The sequence below is a fragment of the Macaca mulatta genome, chromosome 9 (assembly GCF_049350105.2).
Source record: "Macaca mulatta isolate MMU2019108-1 chromosome 9, T2T-MMU8v2.0, whole genome shotgun sequence".
Taxonomy (NCBI): domain Eukaryota; kingdom Metazoa; phylum Chordata; class Mammalia; order Primates; family Cercopithecidae; genus Macaca; species Macaca mulatta.
Window position 1 is genome coordinate 21,546,299 of NC_133414.1, and position 23,787 is coordinate 21,570,085.

Genomic DNA, 23,787 nt, shown 5'->3' on the forward strand with positions numbered 1-23,787 from the left:
TCTGAATGATTAATCAGAGGCAGATTAGACAGGAATTAAGACCCAGCCTCACGACTCGGCTCTGGCTGCCTCCTGGAACCATCACAGTACCTCTCACATACGTCAATTCCCTCATATGTAAAATGGGATAACAATTAATGCCAAGCCCAAGCCAATTACTAACCCTAAATGAGGGTTATTGTTATCATTATTAACCTATCATTACAAGCAATGTGTAAAACAGCTTTGTTTTATAACTATTAATACAGTTTTATTCTATTTATTTTTAATACTTTAGTAAAGATGTAGCAATACCTTAGAGTTGTCTTACATTTTATTAATGATGGCTCATTAGGCTTGGCATGCTTTTTATGTTCCATAGGATAATATATAATCATTACACATAAAATTACAATGTCTCTTTACTCTTTTATGTAATAGTAAAATCATAAACCATTACAATTTAAAAGTGTAAATTAGTTAAGTGTGTATTTTTGTTTTATTGTTTTATTTATTTATTTATTTATTTATTTTTGAAATGGAATCTCACTGTATCCATGACTGGAGTGTGGTGGTGCGATCTTGGCTCACTGCAACCTCTGCCTCCCAGGTTCAAGGGATTCTCCTGCCTCAGCCTCCCAAGTAGCTGGGATTACAGACACATGCCACCTCACCCAGCTAAGTTTCGTATTTTAATAGAGACTGGCTTTCACCATGTTGGCCAGGCTGGTCTCAAACTCCTGACCTCAGGTGATCCACCCACCTTGGCGTCCCAAAGTGCTGGGATTACAGGCATGAGCCACAGTGCCTGGCCAAGTGTGTATTTTGGATTGAGTGCCTGCTTAATTGTATTTTCCTATTCTGTTTCGTTATATATATATATATATTTTTAAATTGCCAAATGTTTTTCACCAAAACAATACCCTACAATGGCCCAAATGCCTGCAATGACTTCAAAGGCAGAGAAAGGTAAGGACAGAGAATAGGGAATGTGCAGGGCACTTGCATCTTGGTCATAGGCCTGCATGGTTCTAATTATCTGCTGCCTCAGAGATTGAACCCTTATGCCTCGAACTTCCAGGGTCATTCTCTGCTCATTTTCTAGTTTTAACTTAAAATTGTTCTTTTTTTCATCTAGTTCATAGCCTTCACCCTCACTGGGCCATGCCCACATTCTCCAAAGACATGTGTTGTATTTCTTACTGATTTCATTAACCACAAAGAACAGAGATGATGAACTGCAATCATAAGTGTAGCTAAACATTACCCAACTGGCCAGTGAGCTATTGTGGGGTTAAGATCATCTTGGTTAACTAGAAGCTTTTACAGGTTGTTTCCCATTGTATTCTTTTTTTTTTCTACCGTTTTCTCTGACTACTCGGGAACATGATTACATTCTTTTTTTTTGAGACCACTTCTTGCTGTCACCCAGGCTGGAAGGTTGGAATGCAGTAGTGCCATCACGGCTCACTGCAGCCTTGGCCTCCTGGGCTCAAGCGATCCCCGAACCTCAGCCTCCCAAGTAGCTGGGACTGCAGGCACACACCACCATACCCAAATGTTTTTCACTAAAATTTACTAAATTTTGCAGTTATAGTGGAGATGGGGTTTTGCTGTGTTACCCAGGCAGGTCTCCATCTCCTGGTCTCAATCAATCTGCTTGCTTCAACCTCCCAAAGTGCTGGGATTAAAGGCATAAGCCACTGCACTCAGTCTAAAATCTTAATAAGTTAGACAAGAGGTTTCATACATAAACTGTTAAGACACCATCTCAGATCAGTTGTTAACCTGGTTAATCATTCATTTGTTGATTTTTTTTTTTTTTTTTTTTTTGAGACAGAGTCTCACTCTGTTACCCAGGCTGGAGTGCAATGGCACAATCTTGGCTCACTGCAACCTCCGCCTTCCATGTTCGAGTAATTCTCCTGCCTCAGCCTCCCAAGTAGCTGGGACTACAGGCATATGCTACTATGCCCAGCTAATTTTTTGTATTTTTAGTAGAGACAGGGTTTCACCATGTTAGCCAGCCTGGTCTTGAGCTCCCGACCTCAGGTGATCCACCCACCTCGGCTCCCAAAATGCTGGGATTACAGGCGTAACCCACCGCACCAGGCCTCATTGAATTTTTATTTAAAAACTTTGGGCCGGGCGCGGTGGCTCAAGCCTGTAATCCCAGCACTTTGGGAGGCCGAGACGGGCGGATCACGAGGTCAGGAGATCGAGACCATCCTGGCTAACACAATGAAACCCCGTCTCCACTAAAAATACAAAAAAATTAGCCGGGCGTGGTGGCGGCGCCTGTAGTCCCAGCTACTCGGGAGGCTGAGGCAGGAGAATGGCGGGAACCCGGGAGGCGGAGCTTGCAGTGAGCCGAGATCGCGCCACTGCACTCCAGCCTGGGCGACAGAGCGAGACTCCGCCTAAAAAAAAAAAAAAAAAAAAAAAAAACTTTGGATACCTATTATATGCCAATGTCCATGCTTGTATTGATGGGACAAAAAATATAAATAAGCTAGAGTCTCTATTTTGAGACATCTCTGTATCCATGGTCCTCAAGACTACCCCAGCTTTGGAGATTTGCTGGTGGGATTCACAAGACTCATCGTATAGTCATGCTCGTGGTTATGATTTATTACAGCAAAAGGAGACAAAGCAAAATTGGTACAGGGAAAAGGCACATGGGGCAGTCAATGTCCAGGGAAACCAGGGCCAAGTTTCCAAGAGTCCTTTCCACACACATGGTATGCATTTTAAGTTTTCAGCAATGAATTGTTATAACACGTTCACAGTGTGAAATATCGTCTATCCCAGAAGTTCATTAAAAACTCCGTCCCAAGGTCTTACTGTGGGCTGGTCATGTAAGCTACCTTTTGTCTAGCATGTAGCAAAATTCCAGACTCCCAGAAGGAAAAAGATGTTCAGCATAAATCCTACTGTTTGCCCGGTTTAGGCACTGTGAGCCAGTTTTAGCAGTTAGGGAATGACGGGAACCCTCCCTAAATCTAAATTTCCAGATGCCAGCCATGGGCCAGCCTTGCAAATAGCACTTTCTAAGGATAGCAGTCTCATGCCTGCTGGGTTAACTCTCCTCTGCACAGTCTCACATTCCAGTGGTGGTAGACGTAAGAGTGTTGAAGGAGTCAGGCAAAGGAGTTACTGGATTATAGAAGAAAACTCAATTAACTCAGCCTGGGGGATTCAAGGGAAGTTCATTTAAACAGACAATATTGAGCTGAATCTTGAAGGAGTTATCAGTTTTCCCAAAGTCTTGGGGTAAGGTAAAGGCTTTCATCCATGCAACAGTAACTATATTCATTGTAGGTAAAGAGATTATTAAATTCCGTGTGGTGGGAGCATAGGCATGATGGGGAGAAGGAGGAGATAGGAAAGTAGCTGGAACAAAAGGATGGAGTGTCTTGTAGTTGAGTGGATATAAGGAGTCACTCGAGGCTTGTCAGAAAAGTGAAGTGAAAAATTTGAAAGGTGCCTCTGGTAGCAAGTGGACAAAAGATTGGAAAAGGAAGAATTTGACAACATAACACTAGATAGGGCTGGGCATGGTGGTTCACTTCTATAATCCCAGCACTTTGGGAGGCCAAGGTGGGAGAATTGCTTGGGGCCAAGAGTTTAAGACCAGCCTGGGCAACAAAATGAGACCCCCCATCTCTACAAAAAATAAAATTAAAAATTAGCCAGGCATGGAGGCCTATGCCTGTAATCACAGCATTTTTGGAAGGTTGAGGCTGAGGGATCACTCAAGGCCAGGGGTTTGAGGCCAACCTGGGTACAAAGCAAGACCCCATCTCTACAGAAAATAAAATTAAAAATTAGCTGGGCATGGTGGTGTGCACCTGTAATTCTAGCTACTCAGGAGGCTGAGGTGGGAAGATCACTTGAGCCCAGGGATCTGAGGCTATAGTGAGCTATGATCATGCCATTGCACTTAAAGCCCAGGTGACAGAGCAAGACTCTGTCTCTAAAACAAACAAATAAACAAACAGGCTAGGAAGCCAGGAGACAAAAGATGATGGAAATGTGACCTGAGGCACCTGTATTAGTCTATTTTCACCATGCTAATAAAGACTTACCTGAAATGGGGTAATTTATACAGGAAAAGGGGGTTTAATGGACTTACAGTCCCATGTGGCTGGGGAGGCCTCACAATCATGGGGGAAGGCGAGGAGGAGCAAGTCACATCTTACATGGTGGGCAGCAGGCAGAGAAAGGTTGTGCAGGGAAACTCCCCTTACAGAACCATCAGATCTTGTGAGACTTATTCACTATCACTAGAACAGCATGGGAAAGACCCGCCCCCATGATTCAATGATCTCCCACTCAGACCCTCCCACAACACATGGGAATTCAAGATGACATTTGGGTGGGGACACAGTCAAGCCATATCAGCACCTATGGTGGGAATAGAATATGAGGCAAACTTCAACCTAGGAGACACAAAAGTCTTCCTCAGAGCTTTAATAAAATAGGGTGTCTAGGTCCCATTCAACTCCTTAGTATCTCTGGACCAAGCATGCTGAAAACTTTATCTTCTGTAGCTACCTTAGTCTGTAATGCTGCCAGTTAAAACTTCAAAGCTGGGGTAGTCCAGTTTATCGACATACCTAAGGATATAGCTATTTTCTATAGAATTTTATCTTTGGTTCTGCAGTGAATTGAGATGCAAAGACATATGGCAGTCTGTCTCAGCCAAATATTTTCATCTAGTCCCAGATGCATCTATCCAGCCAATCTGCTTTCAGTGAACACTCTGAATGTTTCAGAGGATTCACAGTAGTGATTTGCTTCACTTGAAAAGTGCAGGTCAAAGTGTTTGTCAAAAGGTGCAGTAAAGATGGATCCTAATGACGTAAGATGCATGTCAATTTATGCAGTTACTTTTTGGTGGTTTCACATGTATTACGTGTGTGCTTTGTATGTAAAACTCAAAAAATGTTCAGATGTTTTCAGCAAATAACTGTCAGTTAAATGCAAGATATTTTAATAAAATCATTAGTATAATACAGAAATATACCGTTCCAAGCACCGCTTTCTTCCCTTTTGCTTTTATGTTATATTATAGTATATGATGATAAAAGAGAGACCTGCAAGGTTTGCAAAGTATAATATGAGGATACACATGAATTTCCTGTTCTACTTTCAGATTAACTGAACACTGTGGGGTTTCCTAATAATGTTTATTGGAAAAACAATGAAGAACTGTGTATTATAATAGTTTATCTGCTATTAAGATCAAATAAAATATCTTAAGAATGTGTTAAGGTCAATTGTATTTACAGAAATGTGTTTTCAAAGCTTCCTCTTCTTATATTCCAATGGGAATCAAGAGGTGCGTTTAGTGTTTCCATGAGCTGTGTGATTAATGACGATAGCCAAATATGTTGGGGGAAATGATCATTGAAGGTTTTTCCATCAGTGTTTACTTAACATACAGTAGACAGGAAACAAACAGTCTGTTCAGCCAGACTATTCAAAGATCCCTCCTATTGCTTTTGTTTTTACTACAGCTGGAAAGGGAAAAAGTATGTCACATATATTCCTTCATCTTGCTTCTGAGTAATTTGTTTTGGTGCTGATATAAAGAGTAATTTAAAATATTTTGTATGAGTTTGAAAGTCTGTGAAATGCATAGGAGTAATTTACAATATAGATAATGAAGCTGTGATTTTTCCAATTATCCTGTCTTTATTCTGTAAAACATCCATTTTGACTTGTTTTATCTTCTCTAAAAATCATTTAGAAGTGGGATCAAAATCTAACTCAGTTTCATACTTTTCAGTCTTGATGAGCCATGTACTACCGAATTATGAACACATAATAGGATTTCCTCTATGCACGACCAGGTAGCCTTGTTTATTCATGACATAACCAGAGAGAAAGAATTAGGTTTAAAATGCCAACCAAAAGAAGCAACCAAATGGATATTCATGGATGCCAGGCCCTAAAGCTCACAAATGTTCTCATTAGAAAACCCCTCAGGTTTTCCCTGAGATCCTGTTTACTCTTTGCAAACACAATTAGAGCAAGCAAGTGATCTGTTTTCCAAGTTTGAGGTAGCAAATTCTAGGAGGCACAGAGATGGAGGTTTGTCAACATTTGACTGTAATAGCTGTCAGTGGTGACAGCAAGGGAGAGATACAAAATCATAAAATGCTGGTAAACAATGGGATAAAAAATCAAACCCCAGCTGTCTAGAGACCAAACCTTGTAAGTGCTAGAGTAAGGATATATGCTTGTCTCCTACCTGTCTGCTAAATTTACTGTTTCCTAATAATCTTACTAAAGGATGAGCTTGAATGTTCACTACAAAAACAAGAGTTTGACACATTCATCAGACTTCTCAAATTTCAACTTAAGTGGGAAATGGAGACTTCATCGTTTCTAAGTTTTGGAGTTCCTTTTCATTTGTTCTCTAGAGAAGGAAGGCAGGAACTAAAATAGGAAAGCAAATCTGAGGAAGTTGAGAAGTAGAATCCCATGCAGAAGGCTCCCCAGTGTTAGGCATTCCATTTACTTTCTGTTCTGTGCCAGGATCCCAGAAGCTAATTTAAAAGGGGAGGGAGGGTGCTAATGGTTATTCCAGAAAGTTCTGTTTTGTCCTATGTTATAAATATCTAAAAAATGGTAAAAAATAATATCAAGGAGGAAGAAGTAACACTTATTTAAAAGAAACCAAGAGCTGCTTTGAAATTCTGTTTTGAAGATTTTAATAAAGACAAATCCTTTGATGTTGTAGGTGTTTCTTTTTTCTGATTTACATTTTGGAAGACTGATATGCCTCTGGTTGACACCATTCCCTTAGTGTGTATGTTTTTAAAATACCATTTTTTATCTGGAATCGTTTCATCTATTCTCTGCATGATGTTTGCTACCATTTCTTATCTAGGTTGACATTCTAACACGGATCTTGCATGGGTTTTCAGCGGTTCCTACGTGACTCTTTGTGTTTGCATAGCTACGTCAGGGGTGTAACTTGCTAAGAGCTACTATAGCAAGTGCAAGGAAAACGCAGGTATCTGACATTGACCTAAGTGTTGTGCTAGGAGGTCTTATCTGGTTGTCATAAAGTTTTATTGCTTACCTGGATTATAAACTGCCTCATATATTTTTGGTAATTAAGCAGGATATAGAAATAAAGCAAGTAAAATTGCTTTGTGCAGCTTTGCCTAAAACCATAGGTCTTAGAGCCTGACACATTCTCCAGAAAAGCTGTCTGCTTTTGCAGGCAGGATATTTTCATTCCCATTTAAAATATAGGGTAACAAAAGCACTGAGACTTTTTAGAATTATGCTGGATCATACAACCAGCAAATCTACTGGAAAGAATTCCAGCCCAAGAGTCCTGGATTCTTCCTTGCACAGTAGTTTTTTCACTACTTAATTTTGCCTGGTCCGATGATGCTTGTTCCAGAAAGACTGTCAACAATTCATTCATCCACTCATTCAGTCAGTCAATAAACACATTTTGAGTACTATCCAATGGCTAGTAGGGACAACAGTATTACAAAAAGAGATATTTTCTACAGTGATGATGACAATACTGCTTAGATGTGCTTATTACACATTGTGTGGAGGGCAGGAGGGTGTCCACACTCAGCCCTTTATGTACATGAATTTTTTTTTAAGCCTACAGCAATTCAATAAAATGAACACAATGCTACATTTCTCTTGCTCTTGGGTTTCTCCCTGTGGAGTTTTGGCTACTTTGGTCTCTGTGGTCCTTTTGAGCTCTAACATTCTAGGAGTTCAAGGAAAGGTCTAGATGGCAGACATCATGGTAGTGTTTCTCTCTGGGTACTATGCACCAAAATGTCAGACAATAAGAGATCTTTTAAGTTTACTGTGAAACCAAATAATATCCTCTCTGTCTAGAAGAATTAGTAGCACCTTTCTGAGTTGAAAAGTTTAGGTAATTATGCCTGTGATTGGTAGTGGTAACCTTAAGTTAGTTATTAGAGTTCTAAGTAGTTGAATCATTGTATTATAAGCTGTATTAAATACATTTTGGTTTCTTAGAATGTTATTGTACCAAGGGGAACATAATGGCTATAATTAAATTTCTTCTCCCTTTTTGAATCCATATCTTGCCAGTTCTAAAACCCGTCCATTCATATCTTTTAGTAATAGTTGGGGAGAAGAAGGCTGTTCTTGTTCAGAAACTGAATTTCCAATACTTGTGGCACGCCTTCCCCTACTGACCTACCGAAATGAAAGATGGGGAGTAATGATTAAATCTCATTTTTTCCTCCTGGAGTAGCAGGATAAGCTGGGTCAGCAAGGCCAGTCCCTGCAGACAGCTTTAAAATGCCTTTGTGATTTGATCTCCTTGCCTTCCCATCCATTTCTATAAGTGCCCATCACTGTCATCCTTTAGACCCTGACAAGATTTCAAGGTGAGAACGGCGCAAATGAACAAAAGTACAGTGATGACTCCTGAGGGTCTTACTTATTAAATGGGTCAGGCAATGAACCAAGACTGGCTTGTAAGCTACAAGGGAGTTTCGCCCATTTACGTGAAGACGATCTCATGTATTATTTAACCCGTTCATATACATTGGTGTCTCTTTGCTGTCCAGCGTAATGCAAGTGAAATAAATATAAGCTTACAAGTTAATGAGGTCTGATTTTTATTTTCAAAATAATCTGACAGTCACTTGGTTTCATCCCTTTGGATTCTAGCTTGCTTTTTCAGAACAGCTAGAGAATGTTTATGAAGTGTGCATGTGGAGGGGGCGAGGGAAGGGAATAAAAATGCATTGCTTCAGGGCAGCACATCTGTTTTTAAAAACTCTGCAAGATCTGCCCATTAACCACTGTCACAACTCCTGGTGTTTCCTGCAATTGCATTCCAATCAGAGATGTTCGTACCAGCTCAAGATGTCACAAGTAAACAGATTTAAGCCTTGTAAGTTAGTTTCCTATTCTCGTGCCTCACAGAATTATTTTTTCTTCTCGAGCCGACAGCACGTGCATGTATGGTACACATAATGAGTGGTAACACATTTTCTTTCTTTTTCAAACAGATTGGCAGTATGGATTTGCTCAGGCCTTCCCTCACGCAGAGGAGGAGGTGGAAATCGATTCCCATGCATACAGCCACAGGTGGAAAAGAAACTTGGATTTTCTCAAGGCGGTAGACACGAACCGAGCAAGCGTCAGCCAAGACTCTCCTGAGCCCAGAAGCTTCACAGACCTGCTACTGGACGATGGGCAGGACAACAATACCCAGATTGAGGTAGATAAATAGTCTCGGTAACTGAAATGGATTGGTGAATATATTTCATGTAGGTGCCCAACTTTTATTACATAAGTTGTCCCTTCATCTCAGTCTAGAACTTGATGACAGTGAGCAGTGCGGCAACAATACTGCGCCTGCTCTCAAGGAATTCATTGTGTAAGAGCATCTTTATTTATTTATTTATTTTTGAGACAAAGTCTCACTCTGTCACACAGGCTGGAGTGCAGTGGCACGATCTCAGCTCACTGCAACCTCTGCTTCCTGGGTTCAAGCAATTCTTCTGCCTCAGCCTCCTAAGTAGCTGGGACTACAGGCACGTGCCACCACGCTCAGCTATTTTTTGTATTTTTAGTAGAGATGGCATTTCACCACGTTGGCCAGGCTGGTCTAGAACTCCTGACCTTAGGTGATCCACCCACGAAGGCCTCCCAAAGCTCTGGGATTACAGGCATGAGCCACCTCTCTTGGCCCTGTGTAAGAGCATCTAAGTGCCATAAGCAAATCATCCCAGTGCCATGTGATATGTACAATGAAAGTATGCAGGCTGTAGTGTGGCGTGAAGGAGAGTGTGAGGAAACTGCTTGGGATTGAGAGTTGGGGTGCTGCCAAAGAGGCTTAGCCTAGAACTGGGCATTTAGGTGGGGCTTGACAGATTGAGAGGAGTTCACCTAATTGATGACCTGTTGATGGGAAGAGGGAGGGGCATGCCAGGCAGAGTCAATTTCCTCTGCAGCGGCTGAGGTGTAGAATGACATCTCCAGGACTGTCTCATAGGGTGACCGCTGGTTCCAGTTTGCTCGTGGCCAAGAGGTTTTCTGGAACGTAGGACGGCTTCCAGTGTTAAATACGGAAGAGTTCTGGACAAACTGGAATGATTGGTCTCTCTGACTGAGTTATTCTTTATTATGGTTGCAGCTATGAAGTGGAGGGAGGAGAATGGTCAGAGAACAGTTTGCAAAGTACAGACATGTGCAGAGGGTGCATTTTAGGCACATTTGAAGGTTGCTCGAAGGCCTCAAAGGTGGTGTTACATTTCTCAAGTTTCTGTAGTCCTTAGCACTGCAAATCACAAAATACGACCTTGTTTGTAAACTAGGTCCAACAGAAACAAGCAAGTAAACTGGTAAAAAGCGAAGACCACCCAACTGAGAACAAGCAGAGGTGATTTATCCAGTTTGCTCGGGCACGGCTTCGGCTGCCATCACTTGTTTTCAGCAGAGATGTAAAGGCAGGTTGGGGAGTGGGAAGGCTTTTAGTGAAAAATAGAAGGTTCAGATGCACTCTGATTGGAGGTTGTTGGCATGGCAAACCTGGAGGTGAGCTAATTAGAAACAGCATGTTTGTTTGTTTGTTTTGAGACTGAGTTTCGCTCTATCGCCCAGGCTGGAGTGCAGTGGCATGATCTCGGCTTACTGCAACCTCTGCCTCCTGGATTCAAGCCATTCTCCTACCTTAGCCTCCTGAGTAGCTGGGATTACAGGTGTGCACCACCACACCCAGCTAATTTTTGTATTTTTAGTACAGACAGGGTTTCACCATGTTGGCCAGGCTGGTCTTGAACTCCTGACCTCAAGTGATCCACCTGCCTCGCCCTCCTAAAGTGCTTGGATTAAAGGCGTGAGCCACCGCACCCGGCAAGAAACAGCATCTTATGTTACTAGTTTGAGGAACATCTTTGGCTTTTAATGGTCCTGAGAGAGATATGAAGACAAAGAAATAGAGAAGCTCTCAGTTACTAAGGAAGTCCTGACCTTTCTGGGCTCACCACTGCCAAGGCTGTGTTGTGGCTTCCTGAACTGGCTGCTGGAGAGGTTGCATCAGCGTTCTATTGTCACATATGGTCTGCTCATTGTCTGCTGGTACATTCTCTCTCAACCTGAAGTTTCAGTTCCTACTTTCTCTGAGCTGACAGGCTTATGATTTTTAAGAACCAGGCAGCATCCTTTTTACTGCACCACAGTCCCTGAAATACTCATTATTTAAGAAAAAGAACTCAGCTTCCTGAAGCAGATACTACCTAGTCCTGCAAATAGTATCAAGGCATCATTTTGTTCCCTCATATTGAGAGAAATCTTCAGAAGATCTGAAGCCTAGGCTGTGGGGATTCAGTATATTGGAAAAAGACAGCAATTTCTCGAACCCCACTCCATGGCATTAGCTATTATGCAGCTATGGTGTTCGCAGGCTGCCCCAGCCAGGTCCCTTACCAGGCAATGGTCGACGTGTCAGGAGCAGAAGTCTTCTTATGTCTCTAAGAGGATATTCTGACTCCTGCAGAGTGACCTGCTATTTTGGCAATGATGATGTCATAGCAACTTGGGGTAGGCAACATAATTGCCACTCTTTAGCTGGGGTGTAGTGTCAAGAAAGGAGAACTGAATAGAAGCAGAGGTGTATACTCTCTTCCCAGAACTAGGACTCGATGGATATTGAAAGGGAACAACACATCACTATTCGGCTAAAAGCCCAGACTTTACCATGACGAAATGCACAAAATCTGCACCAGTACCCCCTAAGTAGGTAAAGATTTTAAAATTTTTTTAAAAAAGAAAGAGGAGAACACAGATTCCAAGAACTCTGTGATCTCTCCTGTGGGGTGCTGAATTTTCTTAATCATTTATAAAATAAGGAATCTCTTTGATTGGGGATATATTAACACTCCTGCAAATACAATCCCAGGGGTTACTGTAGCCGTAATTTTGTTATTCAGCCTATTTTTCCACTTCCTACCTTAACAGAGGGAGACCACGAAGTGTCAGTAGTTTTGAATCAGTAAAAAGACGGCAGAAGGATGGCCCAGGGGACTGTTTGGTGGGTACGCACCCAGGGCTAAGATCTGCCAGCTGCTGTGTAGATGCTGTCTTGTTTGGTCCTCACAGCAGTCTCGAGAGATTTGTGTCCCCATGTTTTTTGGCAATTTCAATGATTCTTTTACATGAGGGCAATTTCAGATTTAGGTTTTAGTATTTTCCAAGGCTTCCCATTAATGAGTATTCAAACCCAGCTGGTATTCAAATGCAGGCTTTGCCAGGCTCACAAGGTTGATCCTTTAGACTTGACGTTGCTCTTTCTAGCAAAAGGAAAGACAAATGGCACTTGAATTATGTAGTGATTTTGAACAGTGGCAGCCCCTGGGTATCCATATGAGGGTAATTGTGGGGTTTCAGTCTGGCTGGAAAAAGACTTGTCTTAAAGCTAGAGTTGCATACTAAGAACACTGCCTTTATTTCAAGATTCACTCATTTTGATGGAGTTCTGGGGATTGATGGAGATTACTGGGATCTAAAGCTCCCCAAGTAACTCATTGGCACTGCCACTAGTTTTGGAAACAAAAATCTACCTCTGAAAGTTTGGAAAGTGTACTAGGCCATTTTTGCCTTCCTATAAAGAAATACCGAGACTGGGTCATTTATAAAGAGAAGAGGTTGATTTAACTCACGGTTCTGTAGGCCATACAGGAAGCATGGCTCCAGCATCTGCTTGGCCTCTGGTGTGGACTCAGGAAGGTTTCAACCATGGCAGGAGGCAAAGCAGGAGCAGGCATGTCACACGATGAGAGCAGGAACAAGAGAGAGCGAGGGGCACAGTGCTGCACATTTTCAAACAACCAGATCTCTCCTGAACTCACTCATTACCAAGGGGATGGCACTAAGCCATTCATGAGGGATCTGCCCTCATGATTCAGACACCTCCACCAGGCCCCACCTCCAACACTGGGATTACATTTCCAAATGAGATTTGGAAGGGGCAAATATACAAACCATATCAGAAAGGTTTACTTATCCTGGCCCTTGAAATGGTGTTTGTGGGCCAGGCACGGTGGCTCACACCTGTAATCCCAGCACTTTGGGAGGCCGAGGCAGGCGGATAGCCTGAGGTCAGGAGTTTGAGATCAGCCTGGCCAATATGGTGAAACCTCATCTCTACCAAAAGTACAAAAATTAGCCAGGTGTGCTGGCGAGCGCCTGTAATCCCAGCTACTCAGGAGGCTGAGGCATGAGAATTGCATGAGCCTGGGTGGTGAAGGTTGCGGTGAGCCGAGATCCCACCACTGCACTCCAACCTGGGCGACAGAGCGAGACTAAGTCTAAAAAAAAAAAAAAAAAGGTAAAAAAGGTAATTGTGAACACGGTTGCATCTCTTTTGGAAATAGTTTTGCCTAATTGTTCAACAGAAATAAGAAAGAAAGGAACCAAATGGTTATAAAGTGAATACTCTGTGCCTGGCATTGTTACAAGATCTCACTTCTCGTTTTGGTTTATATTGCTAAACAAAAACAATAAGCTAGAAAAAGTTCTGTGTGCTTTTTTCCTTTAGATGCTTTTGAAGTCGGTTTCAGGGATCAGAATTATTTTGTCTTGCAGCCCTGGCTGCAGTAGTGGCTGTGAAAATTCTGTGTATCACAGTGAGACAAAAACCACCCAGAACGGTGTTCCTCAGATGTTCTCCTCATTTTTTTCATTGCCTAGACTTTATATTCTACTTTCACTTAAACAGAACAGCAACAACAACAAAAATCCCAAACCAAAACGAGACAATCGCATGTTTACTGTTTTGACACAAAGGCTGTTATTCTCTTCACTTGGTACTTGGTGACAGTATTTTTTCTGGCTCTTCACAAGAACAGATAATGGAAGGATTATAAAACTTGGTATCCCAGTTAAGTAATTCTTCCAGTTAAGGTTTTGTTGTTGTCATTGTTTTCATTTTCTAATATTTTTCCCATGAACATATACAATCTCTAGAAGCCAAGTGTATATCCTGTTGAATAAGCAGGAACCCAACAGATGGCAAATGCCACTATTGATCTGAATGTTGATTTCTGTGAGACTTTTCTTCTTCTATTTCCTCTGTTCATTCATATGGACATATAACCACTTAGCCAGATGAGAAGTAAAGTACCTTCTGCTGATGTGTAGGTATTAAAAATGAGGTGTCCTGAAACAGTCACTGGATGTGCCACTTTGTATAATTATTTTGGGAATATAAAGGTTTATAGGGCTTTCAGGCAGGATTGGATTCCATTCATGACTTGGCCTTGTTAGAGTGGCCTTCACTGAATTCCACAACTTCAGGGACACATGTGTAAATGAGCAGGGCAAGCATCTTCCCCTGGAAGCTGGCCACCTTCCCATTATCTGGCAAGAAGCTCTTGTAGCAAGGATAGCACCTCACGGGATGGAGAGAGCTTCAGCAGTGTTGGCTGAAATTACTGATGCTTCATAAAGCTCAGTTTCACCAGCCCACTGCTGTAGAACAGTGTTGATCACGTACAGTTCTTCACTTTATAGAAATCAATCACAGAGTCCTTTGTGACATGCTAGACCAAATATATGGTTTTAAACACTTATTCACATGCAATATTGGAAGTCTCATATTCGCACTCTTGGGACACTGAAAGTGTTTATGAAAAGGACTGTACTGTGTGATTTTTGCCTTGATTCAAAAGCCTCTGGATGACTGAAGAAGGGAGGTTTTAGAAATAGGGATTAGGGATCATATTAGTGTAGTTTCATGATCAAAAGTGACTCAGAGATTGGGAGCTAGGCCAATGCCTCTGAAACTTTAACAAGCTTTCAAATCACCTGGGAATCTGGTTAAAATGCACATTCTGATTTCTTAGTTCTAGGCTGGAGCTGGTCTGATATTCTGTTTCTAATAAGGTCTCAGGTGATACAGTTGTGGGCAGGCCACAGGTCACACTTTGGGTTGTAAGGATTTAGCTATTAGTTTTGAGAGCAGAAATCTTGGATTAAATTTAGGTGCCTGCCAACAGTATGTCTTATGGAGTTCTCATTCTGGTGCTTAATTAAAACTTTCAGTTGTATCCAGCAACTGTTGTATTATTCATGTGCATTAAAGTTCATATCTGAGGAAAGTGCAGTCAAGAATGATCAACAAATATATGTGACAGATTTAGCTAAAAAGTAGAGATAAACAGTTTTTCTCTTAAATACATATCTAAAAACTCTCTTTGATCTTCAGCTATCACACATACACTGCCAGTTGTGTTGGCATCTTATTTTTACAAATTGTGCGATATGTTTCTTTAAAAATTTTACCAGTTGCTAATTGCTATATACAAGGTCATTGCATGGGCTCTAATAGCTGATTGCAGCCTTTAACTAGAAAATCTATTTGAGAGGAAGTAAGTCATCAGCAAATATTTAATCTAAAAAAAGAATGTAGGCCAGGCATAGTGGCTTACGCCTGTAATCCCAACACTTTGGGAGGCCGAGGCAGGTGGATCACTTGAGGTCAGGAGTTCAAGACCAGTCTGCCCAACATAGTGAAATGCTGTCTCTACTAAAAATACAAAAGTAGCCGGGCATGGTGGTGCATGTTGTAGTCCCAGCTACTCAAGAGGCTGAGGCAGAATTGCTTGAACCTGGGAGGTGGAGGTTGCAGTGAGCCAAGGTCGTGTCACAACACTTCAGCCTAAGCAATGAAAGTGAAACTCTGTCTCAAAAAAATAAAAAAAAAAAAGTGATGGTGTTGATGATTACTTTATGAAGAAAAAACAAATTTTGTAATGTTGATGTGGACAGAGTCTCCATGTTATGTTTGCAGTATAGAGATGATATGGTTTGGCTGTGTCCCCACCCAAATCTCTTCTTGAATTGTATAGCTCCCATAATTCCCATGTGTTATGGGAGAGACCCAGTGGGAAATAACTGAATCACAGGGGTGGACTCTTCCCATACTGTTCTCATGATGGTGAGCAAGTCTCATGAGATCGGATGGTTTCATAAAGCGGAGTTCCCTTGCCTGTCGCCATGCAAGACATGACTTTCCTCCTCCTTCACCTTCTGCCATGATTGTCAGGCCTCTCCAGCCATGTGGAACTGTGAGTCCATTGAACTTCTTTTTCTTTATAAATTACCCAGCCTTGGGTATGTCTTTATCAGCAGCTTGAGAATGGACTAATACAAGAGAGTACATTGGATCATCCTTAGATGTAGAAAATCTTACTCCTCATCTGTATTTTAAGCCTACAGAAGCTCACTCAATTTCAGAGGTCTGAAAGTGACAATAATGAATATAACTATAAAGGAGCAGTAAGACATCATCCCACTTCACAGAAATGGAGTGATAAAATTTTGTGGAATGTTGCTATGCTGGTTCTGTCTTTACGCTACTATCGTGCTCAGTGAGTTCCTAGAAGAAAACCCTTATGTATAAGAAGAATGTGATAGTGTAGATTTTTGACATTGTTCAAAAGTATCCTTTGACATTGAACAGACCTTTTGCTATATCTATTATGAATGTGAAAATCTGATGGAATTTTTGTGTGTGAAGTATTTCCTTTTTGGGGACTCTTAAACTGGTAGATGTTTAACATGTGGCTGCAAAATCAGAAAATTGTGCAAAGGGGAGGCAAAGATTAATCCTGAAGAAGTGCACATCTTGGACCTCAAAGTGAACTGAAATCTTCCAAATGCTTGTAGGTGTCAGATTGGCTTGCACAGAGAATGAAAGCATGTGAAAGCATGCAGTTGAAAAGGAGAAATATTGCATAGGTTCATGAACAGGCAGAAGGAGACCTTTGTTCTGTAGAGAAGCAGGATTAATGCAGTGATGAGGTGTCATCTGAACCAAGTCACAAAGAAAGTGTCAGAAGATAGCGAGGTGTCAAGGTCATACTAGATAGCGTGTTTTACACAGATAACCAGGAGCAAGATTTTAAACTTCATTGTATATGACACTAAGGTGTTTGAAATTTATCAGGAAGGTACTTGGAAACTGCTGTACAATATTAAATACAGAAAGGCAAGTTGGCATTGATGCTCCTACCTGATAGCTATGGGAACTGGATCAGAAATCCCAAATCTAGCAGTGAAAAGATGAGTTCAATTTAGCTTAGTGTGACGTGAGATAGTGGTTAGGGGAAAGGCTATGGATGAGCATATGAATTTCAGAAATATTTCGATTTCTACTCATTAATTTAAATTAATCAATATTGCTGAAATTTTGCCTGACCTTCTGTTCCTTGCTTGATTCTGAAGGTTAATTGCAGGTCTCTGCCATTGCCTTTCCTGGCAGAGTGGCCTGATGCTACCTTGACAGCCCCTATCTAATGTGGGTTGAGAACTGGCCTCGTTTCTTCCACTCTGTATTGCCAAAGGTTGTGTGTTAACTGACAGCAAAATCTATTTCAGTCTTTTCTGTTTGGGTAATTTGCAAAAACACATGGATTTTAAACTTCTGATTTTTCTTCCATTCATTTTCGTTTAGCATATTGATGAGGACTTACTTTGCAAAGAAGAAAGTGTACCGAAAATAGTAAATCAGACAGAAGTGATATCTGCAATTATTGCTCACCCTCTAAAAAGATAATGAGGATTAAAATAGAGTATCATATATCTTGCTCGATTATAGATTATTCTTAGCTTGACATGTCAGCTCTTTATTGAAACAAAAATGGAAAAAGATCCATAACTGTCCTTCAAAGAGTTCCATGAAGAATAACTGAATTTTCTCTTTGATGCTTCACTGTGAGCTAATTGAGTTTACTGATAGTCATGGCATGAAAATAGTCTTTAGAATGATACATGCAGGTTGTAGAATTATTAACTGCATTAGTCATATAATTTATTTTCAGAACAAGAATTATGTTTCAGGGTGAATAATATTCTTGCATTCTCCATGTTCAAAGAGAAATCTCATATTTAATCTCCCCATTCCCCAAGGGATCCTAAGATTAATTATATGATCATCACATCAAATTTTTTCTACTTTAATTTCATAGCCATTCATGAGGACTTTAATATATCCTTACTCTGCATTAAATAGTGACAGTAATAGGGGAATTTGAATTAGAGAATGCCAGGTAACAGTTAATCAGCTGACTTTCTATTTTATCATTTTGCAAACATATTTCTCTTCTTTGCCTATACTGATTTCCAAGATAACATATCAAATATACTCAGATGAAAATTATTTTCAATGTGAAAATTAGAGTCCAGCCCCAATGTCATAGGTCTAAATATTTGTCTAGTTGATTTTTAAAAATCATGTTAAAGTTCATTGTTTTTGTAGTTCAGAATATGTCCATTCTTTCTATGTTGAACAAAGGACTCAGGATGAAGGAGCAAGTGGCCATTGAGTATGGGCTGGAACTCAGGAGCAGGGAGGTCAGAAGATGCAGGAGGTCTCCGTTCTCCTGGTGGCTCATGGAGAGGCGTGCTTGTGCCAGAGTGCAGCTGGATATACCCACAGAGGGACGGTACTCCTGGGAAGGAATTCTTTGCTCTCCCAAGCATGGGAGAAATTCATACAGGGAAATTCACATTTGAGGATCCCACACAATATGGTCCAGGCTTAACCGCCAGCAGTTTAGCAAAGTGTGAAAAATGTCATCCACCAGCACCTAGACTGGGGTTACCAGGTCTCAAGGAATATTGAATTCAGCTCAGCTCCTGTCCCTGTGGGGACCATAACTCATCTTCTTAGCTATCTGTTTTCCTGGCGATAAGTGGAGAGCTTCCGGGATCATTCACTGGGCAATCCCATTCCATATCAGTGGATTAGACCTTAAAGACTAGGTTTTCTTCCTGTGACTTTCAGAATCACAAATGGAATAATGAATTGATTGTACCTCAAAGGCCAGATAAATCTGAGTTGACACAGACATGCTGATAGCATTATTTTTATTACTGCATCTGGGGGAATATCAGAGCCACTACTTATTTCCATGAAGATCCATAATATGATGAATCTACTCTGTCCGTGAACTTACATCATCTTTACAAGGAATAATGCTAGTTGGCTACACGAATCACAGTGAGTCTTTGCCATTTATTTTATCATGCAAATTAATGTGTACTCAACAATTTAGCACCAATTCATTGAAAACATAAAGGATGACAGTGTCTGATAAACAGTGATGTTCTGTAACTGTATATGACAACCATAAGTTTCTATGAACCTTCCCCAAAAATGTCTTATGTGTCTTTGTCAAATATTGTGACTTAGATGGAAACACTATTAGGTCTACACATCGATAGGCCATTACAAATAGAGGAGGCATTTAATTTTTTCTCTGATTATCTAAACATATGTATGAAAATTTGTGTTTCTATTTTTAAGCAATGATGCATAATACACTCTGCTAAATATTCAGGGAGTTATACTTCACCTTGTATTTCTGAAGCAGATCTAAGATAGATAAGGGAATAAGGGTCTCTCTCTCTCTCTCTCTCTTTTTTTTTTTTTTTAGATGGAGTCTTGCTGTGTTGCCCAGGCTGGAGTGCAGTGGCGTGATCTCTGCTTACTGCAACCTCCACCTCCCAGGTTCAAGCGATTCTCCTGCCTCAGCCTCCTGAGTAGCTGGGATTACAGTGCCACCACCACACCCAGCTATATTTTTTTGTATTTTTAATAGAGATGGGGTTTTGCCGTGTTGGCCAGGTTGGTCTCATACTCCTGACCTCAGGTGATCCATCCACCTCGGCCTCCAAAAGTGTGCTGGGATTACAAGAGTCAACCACCGCATCTGGCCTGATAAGGGTCTCTTTGTAAAAATATTTGCATGTCTAATCCACGCATAGCTTTTGTGTTTGTGATAAAAACATTTGCTAACATGTCACTCTATGCTCTATTAAAGAAGGCATCAAATACTCGAATGTTCAAGAAAAGATGGTAACATTTAGAATGAAAAGAGACTGCCTTAGTTTTCTTTTTGTATTTCCCTGAAAGAAAACATTTCTGTTCATGCCCGAGCAATGCATAGATGTATAAATCTGTCTAGAAACAAAAGCAGTGAACTTGGCAGCCTTTGGGAATAGTTGTTTTTAGTTATTGTCTATATGTTATCTCAAACTTTAGAGATTAAATTGAAGTAATAGTTTGGAATCCATTGCACTGAATTGAAGGAATGCAATAAACTATTATGGCTGGAACTATTTTGCTTTTACAAGTAATTTCTAACTCTTTTATAAACTTATATATTTATGCAATCTTTAGCTTAAAGAGCAAAGCTATGTAAATCACTAACATTCGCCTTTTAGATGATATCTAGAGATCTGTCCCTATCAATCTGTTTATCTATCTACCTAGCTATCTACCTGCCTACCTAGCATCTATCTCTTTTATTTTGAATTCACAATGCAGTTCCTGTTTGTGCCCAAAACAATTTGAAAGAAAAACTTACAAAGCAAACTTCTATTAATTTGTTTAATTTTTTTTAAATTCACGTGTTATATCACCTCTTATTAAGGAAATCTTTTAGGTACTTCCAAAACTGAAAATGTTTTATTTCATAATAGGATTTTCTACCTAAAAGTAATGCTGCCTGATCTTTTGTGGTTTAATGAAATTTTTTTATAATTTTCAAAGATGAATGCATTGATTTTGATTTTTGGATTTTTTCCCAAGAGTATTTAGGTTATAATACTCCTCCTTTTTCTAAGATTATAGTGCTTTGCACAGTGTTTATTATTTGAATGGAAATCTTTACTTGTTCTGTCATTTAAAACTAGTATAAAGTAAAAGCTAATTTAAAATTCTATGCCTTGAAAATGTTTACAAAGTATCTCGCCAAACTTTCTCAAAGAACTGAAAACAATTCATTTGTCCATTGTAAATAGGATTATAGAATTATCTGTTATATTAAAAACCAGGTATAAATGATCATCTTCTTTTTCCTTAATATATTTTAATAAAAATTGACTTAACTTCCCCTGTCCACTGAGTAATCAGATACTGCTTTATTTCATTTACAAGTAAATGGAATTAATCTTCATCAGAATAGAAGAGTGTCACATTCAAATGGGAGAAATGTAGTTAAATAAGGCTTTGTAAGGAAACAACTATGAATATAGAAATGTGCTAGAACAAAATTATAAGTATTCATTAGAAATTTTTCTCATGTTACCAATTGTACCCAGATGATAGTAAAATTATCTCCTAAAGGCAAACACACTTTTTAGAGAAATCTTTGTATATTCACTATTCCTCAAAAACTCTATGGAAAGTAATATTTTCTATCGTATACCTAAGGAAATAAAATGAATTAGTACATTCAGAAGTCTCCCCTTCCCCTTCCCCTTCCCCTTCCTCTTCTTTCTTTCGTTCCTTCCTTCCTTCCTTCCTTCCTTCCTTCCTTCCTTCCTTCCTTCCTTCCTTCCTTCCTTCCTTCCTTCCTTCTTTCCTTCCTTCCTTCCTCTCTCTCTTTCTCTCTTTCTGACATCAACCCATCCAAGGTAAATCTTTTGATTGCAGGAGGCCTTACTGAAGCAGCTAAGGCTCAGTTACTTATTGGTCCATAAGTAACTTAAATAGAAATTAAAATTACTTTTGCCATGAGAGTTGAAATGTTATTTTGCTCCCTTGAATAAGTTTGCTATGGTTTGAGCAGATTTAGAATGCATTTAATAGGCTTTGTTCAGATAGTTTTGTTGCTGAACAATAATTATAACAGCCATTTCAAGGATTTTAAAAAATTTTGCTTTGTCCGTGTGTATCTCTTACCTTGTCACACAGAGAGAATGTGATATATTCTGCACACAATCCAAAGTCATTTGCATAAAAGGACAAAAGAAAAAGTAAGTCTATTTTTATCTTTTCCTTAAGGACAATGTTGAAACATTTCAAAGGGAACTTTTTTTTGTTTTTTTTTTGGTTAGTGATCACTGGTGAATGTAAATTACAGTAAATGGTAAATGGCTGTGGCACTGTTCCTCCTGATTTTCTATTGACTTTTTAAATGTTGATCAGAAAGAATCAAGGAAGAGAAAATGATTTCCAACTTTGAAGCAGTCCGTGAAATAAAGCCAGAAGTGAGTTGACAGCAGGGAATCAGAATGTGGGAAAAACATTAATTTTCTCACTTTGCTCCATTTTATTCCAAAAGAGGTTTCTCCCAGTCTCTGCTCAATGGCTACCTTACCAATGTATCATTGTCTTCCTTTGGGCTGCAGTTGCAAAATTAGGAACTCACGAACTTGCCATAGTAAGCAGTGCTTTTAAAAATCCTTATGTCTAGGCAAGGTTGGAATATACTAAAGTGTTTTTTTTTTTCAAAGTATCTAAAGAGAAATTTGGTAATTTGTATGTGTGTGCATGTGTCTGTGTGTTTGTGTGTGAATTTGTGTATGTTTGTATGTGTATATATGTGCACACTCAATGTGTGTGTATTATTTTGAAGGGCTTTAATTAAAAATGACTTTTGTGGGAGGAATTAATGGTGGCTTGGATAGCCCTTATACGTGATACTTATTGTCCTCTTCATTTAGATGTTATTTCACTGAGCATTACAATCAATATAAACTAAACAGGTACATGGAAGACTGGCCAAGACTCCATTTTGCTCCACTGAATTCCTTAAACTTTATATGCTCTCTAGTTTGTGGCTCTGGAAGACAGGGCAGAGAGAGACAATGAAAAGAGACCAAGTATATGGCTCACGCCTGTAATCCCAGCACTTTGGGAGGCTGAGGCGGGCGGATCATGAGGTCAGGAGATCGAGACCATCCTGGCTAACACGGTGAAACCCCGTCTCTACTAAAAAAATACAAAACATTAGCCGGGCGCGGTGGCGGGCGCCTGTAGTCCCAGCTACTCGGGAGGCTGAGGCCGGAGAATGGCGGGAACCCGGGAGGCGGAGCTTGCAGTGAGCTGAGATCTGGCCACTGCACTCCAGCCTGGGCGACAGGGCGAGACTCCGTCTCAAAATAAATAAATAAATAAATAAATAAATAAATAAATAAATAAACCAAGTATAATCGATTAAAATAAAACAGGGATCAGAAAATTATGAAAAGGTAGAGAGAGGATAGGATGGTGAACCCAACGGTCTGGGCACCATGAATGAAAATCTCCCTCTCATCCTCATTGGCCTCCTTCCAATACAAGCACGTACATTCCCGGGAGCCTTGTCCACTTTGGTCTGTTCCAACCGTCGTGTTCACTCTGTTTTCTTATTGGCAAATTTGCCCTCTAAACCAAGTGTTTCTTTTTACTAAGAACTCATATACTAGTAACGACTTGTGTCATCTGAAACCATTCCCCATGTCACCATTACAGTAAAGCCATCGCGAGTATAAAGTGCATTCTCTTCTGGAAAAAGTGGAAGGGCCTCTCTATTTAAATCAAAGTTTGGCAAATGAAACTCTCTGGATATCGCTTTAAACCGGGAAGCCATGAAATGACTGGACTGTTTCAAAAGACCAAGTCTGGGGAAGATCTAACTGAGATTGGAATCTCCTTGAGAAAAGAAACAATGCTGGGTACTTTGCTGATGTTCATAAAGTATCCATTGATTTGAAGCGACTTGTATTGGATGTAGGGAAAGCAGTGTTTAACTGAGGGTTAGACATAAAACCCGGAAACGAGAGAGAGGCAACTTCCTTTCTGACCAAGAAAACCAAGACTCATTTGTGGTTTGGACTGGAAGAAAAACGGAGTCCATGTGACAAGAAGTAGAACAAGGTTGCTAACAAAAGCCTGACATTTTTTCCTTGACCATTTCCACATTGAAATGAACAGTGAAGTAGAATATGTGATTATAGCTTGGCCACTGGGATTCTTTGTCTAGCAGTAGATTTGTTTTCACA

The 23,787-nt window shown here is 40.2% G+C and overlaps 1 protein-coding gene across 2 annotated transcripts in view; it reads left to right on the forward strand.

Annotated features, from left to right (window-relative positions):
- PLXDC2 (plexin domain containing 2) overlaps positions 1-23,787 on the forward strand; it is a 468,173-nt gene that overhangs the window by 178,062 nt on the left and 266,324 nt on the right. For both annotated transcript variants that reach the window (XM_001094803.5, XM_028826043.2), the window contains one exon: positions 9,018-9,229. In XM_001094803.5, coding sequence (XP_001094803.1) covers positions 9,018-9,229 — 212 coding nt within the window. The remainder of the gene's footprint in view (positions 1-9,017; positions 9,230-23,787) is intronic.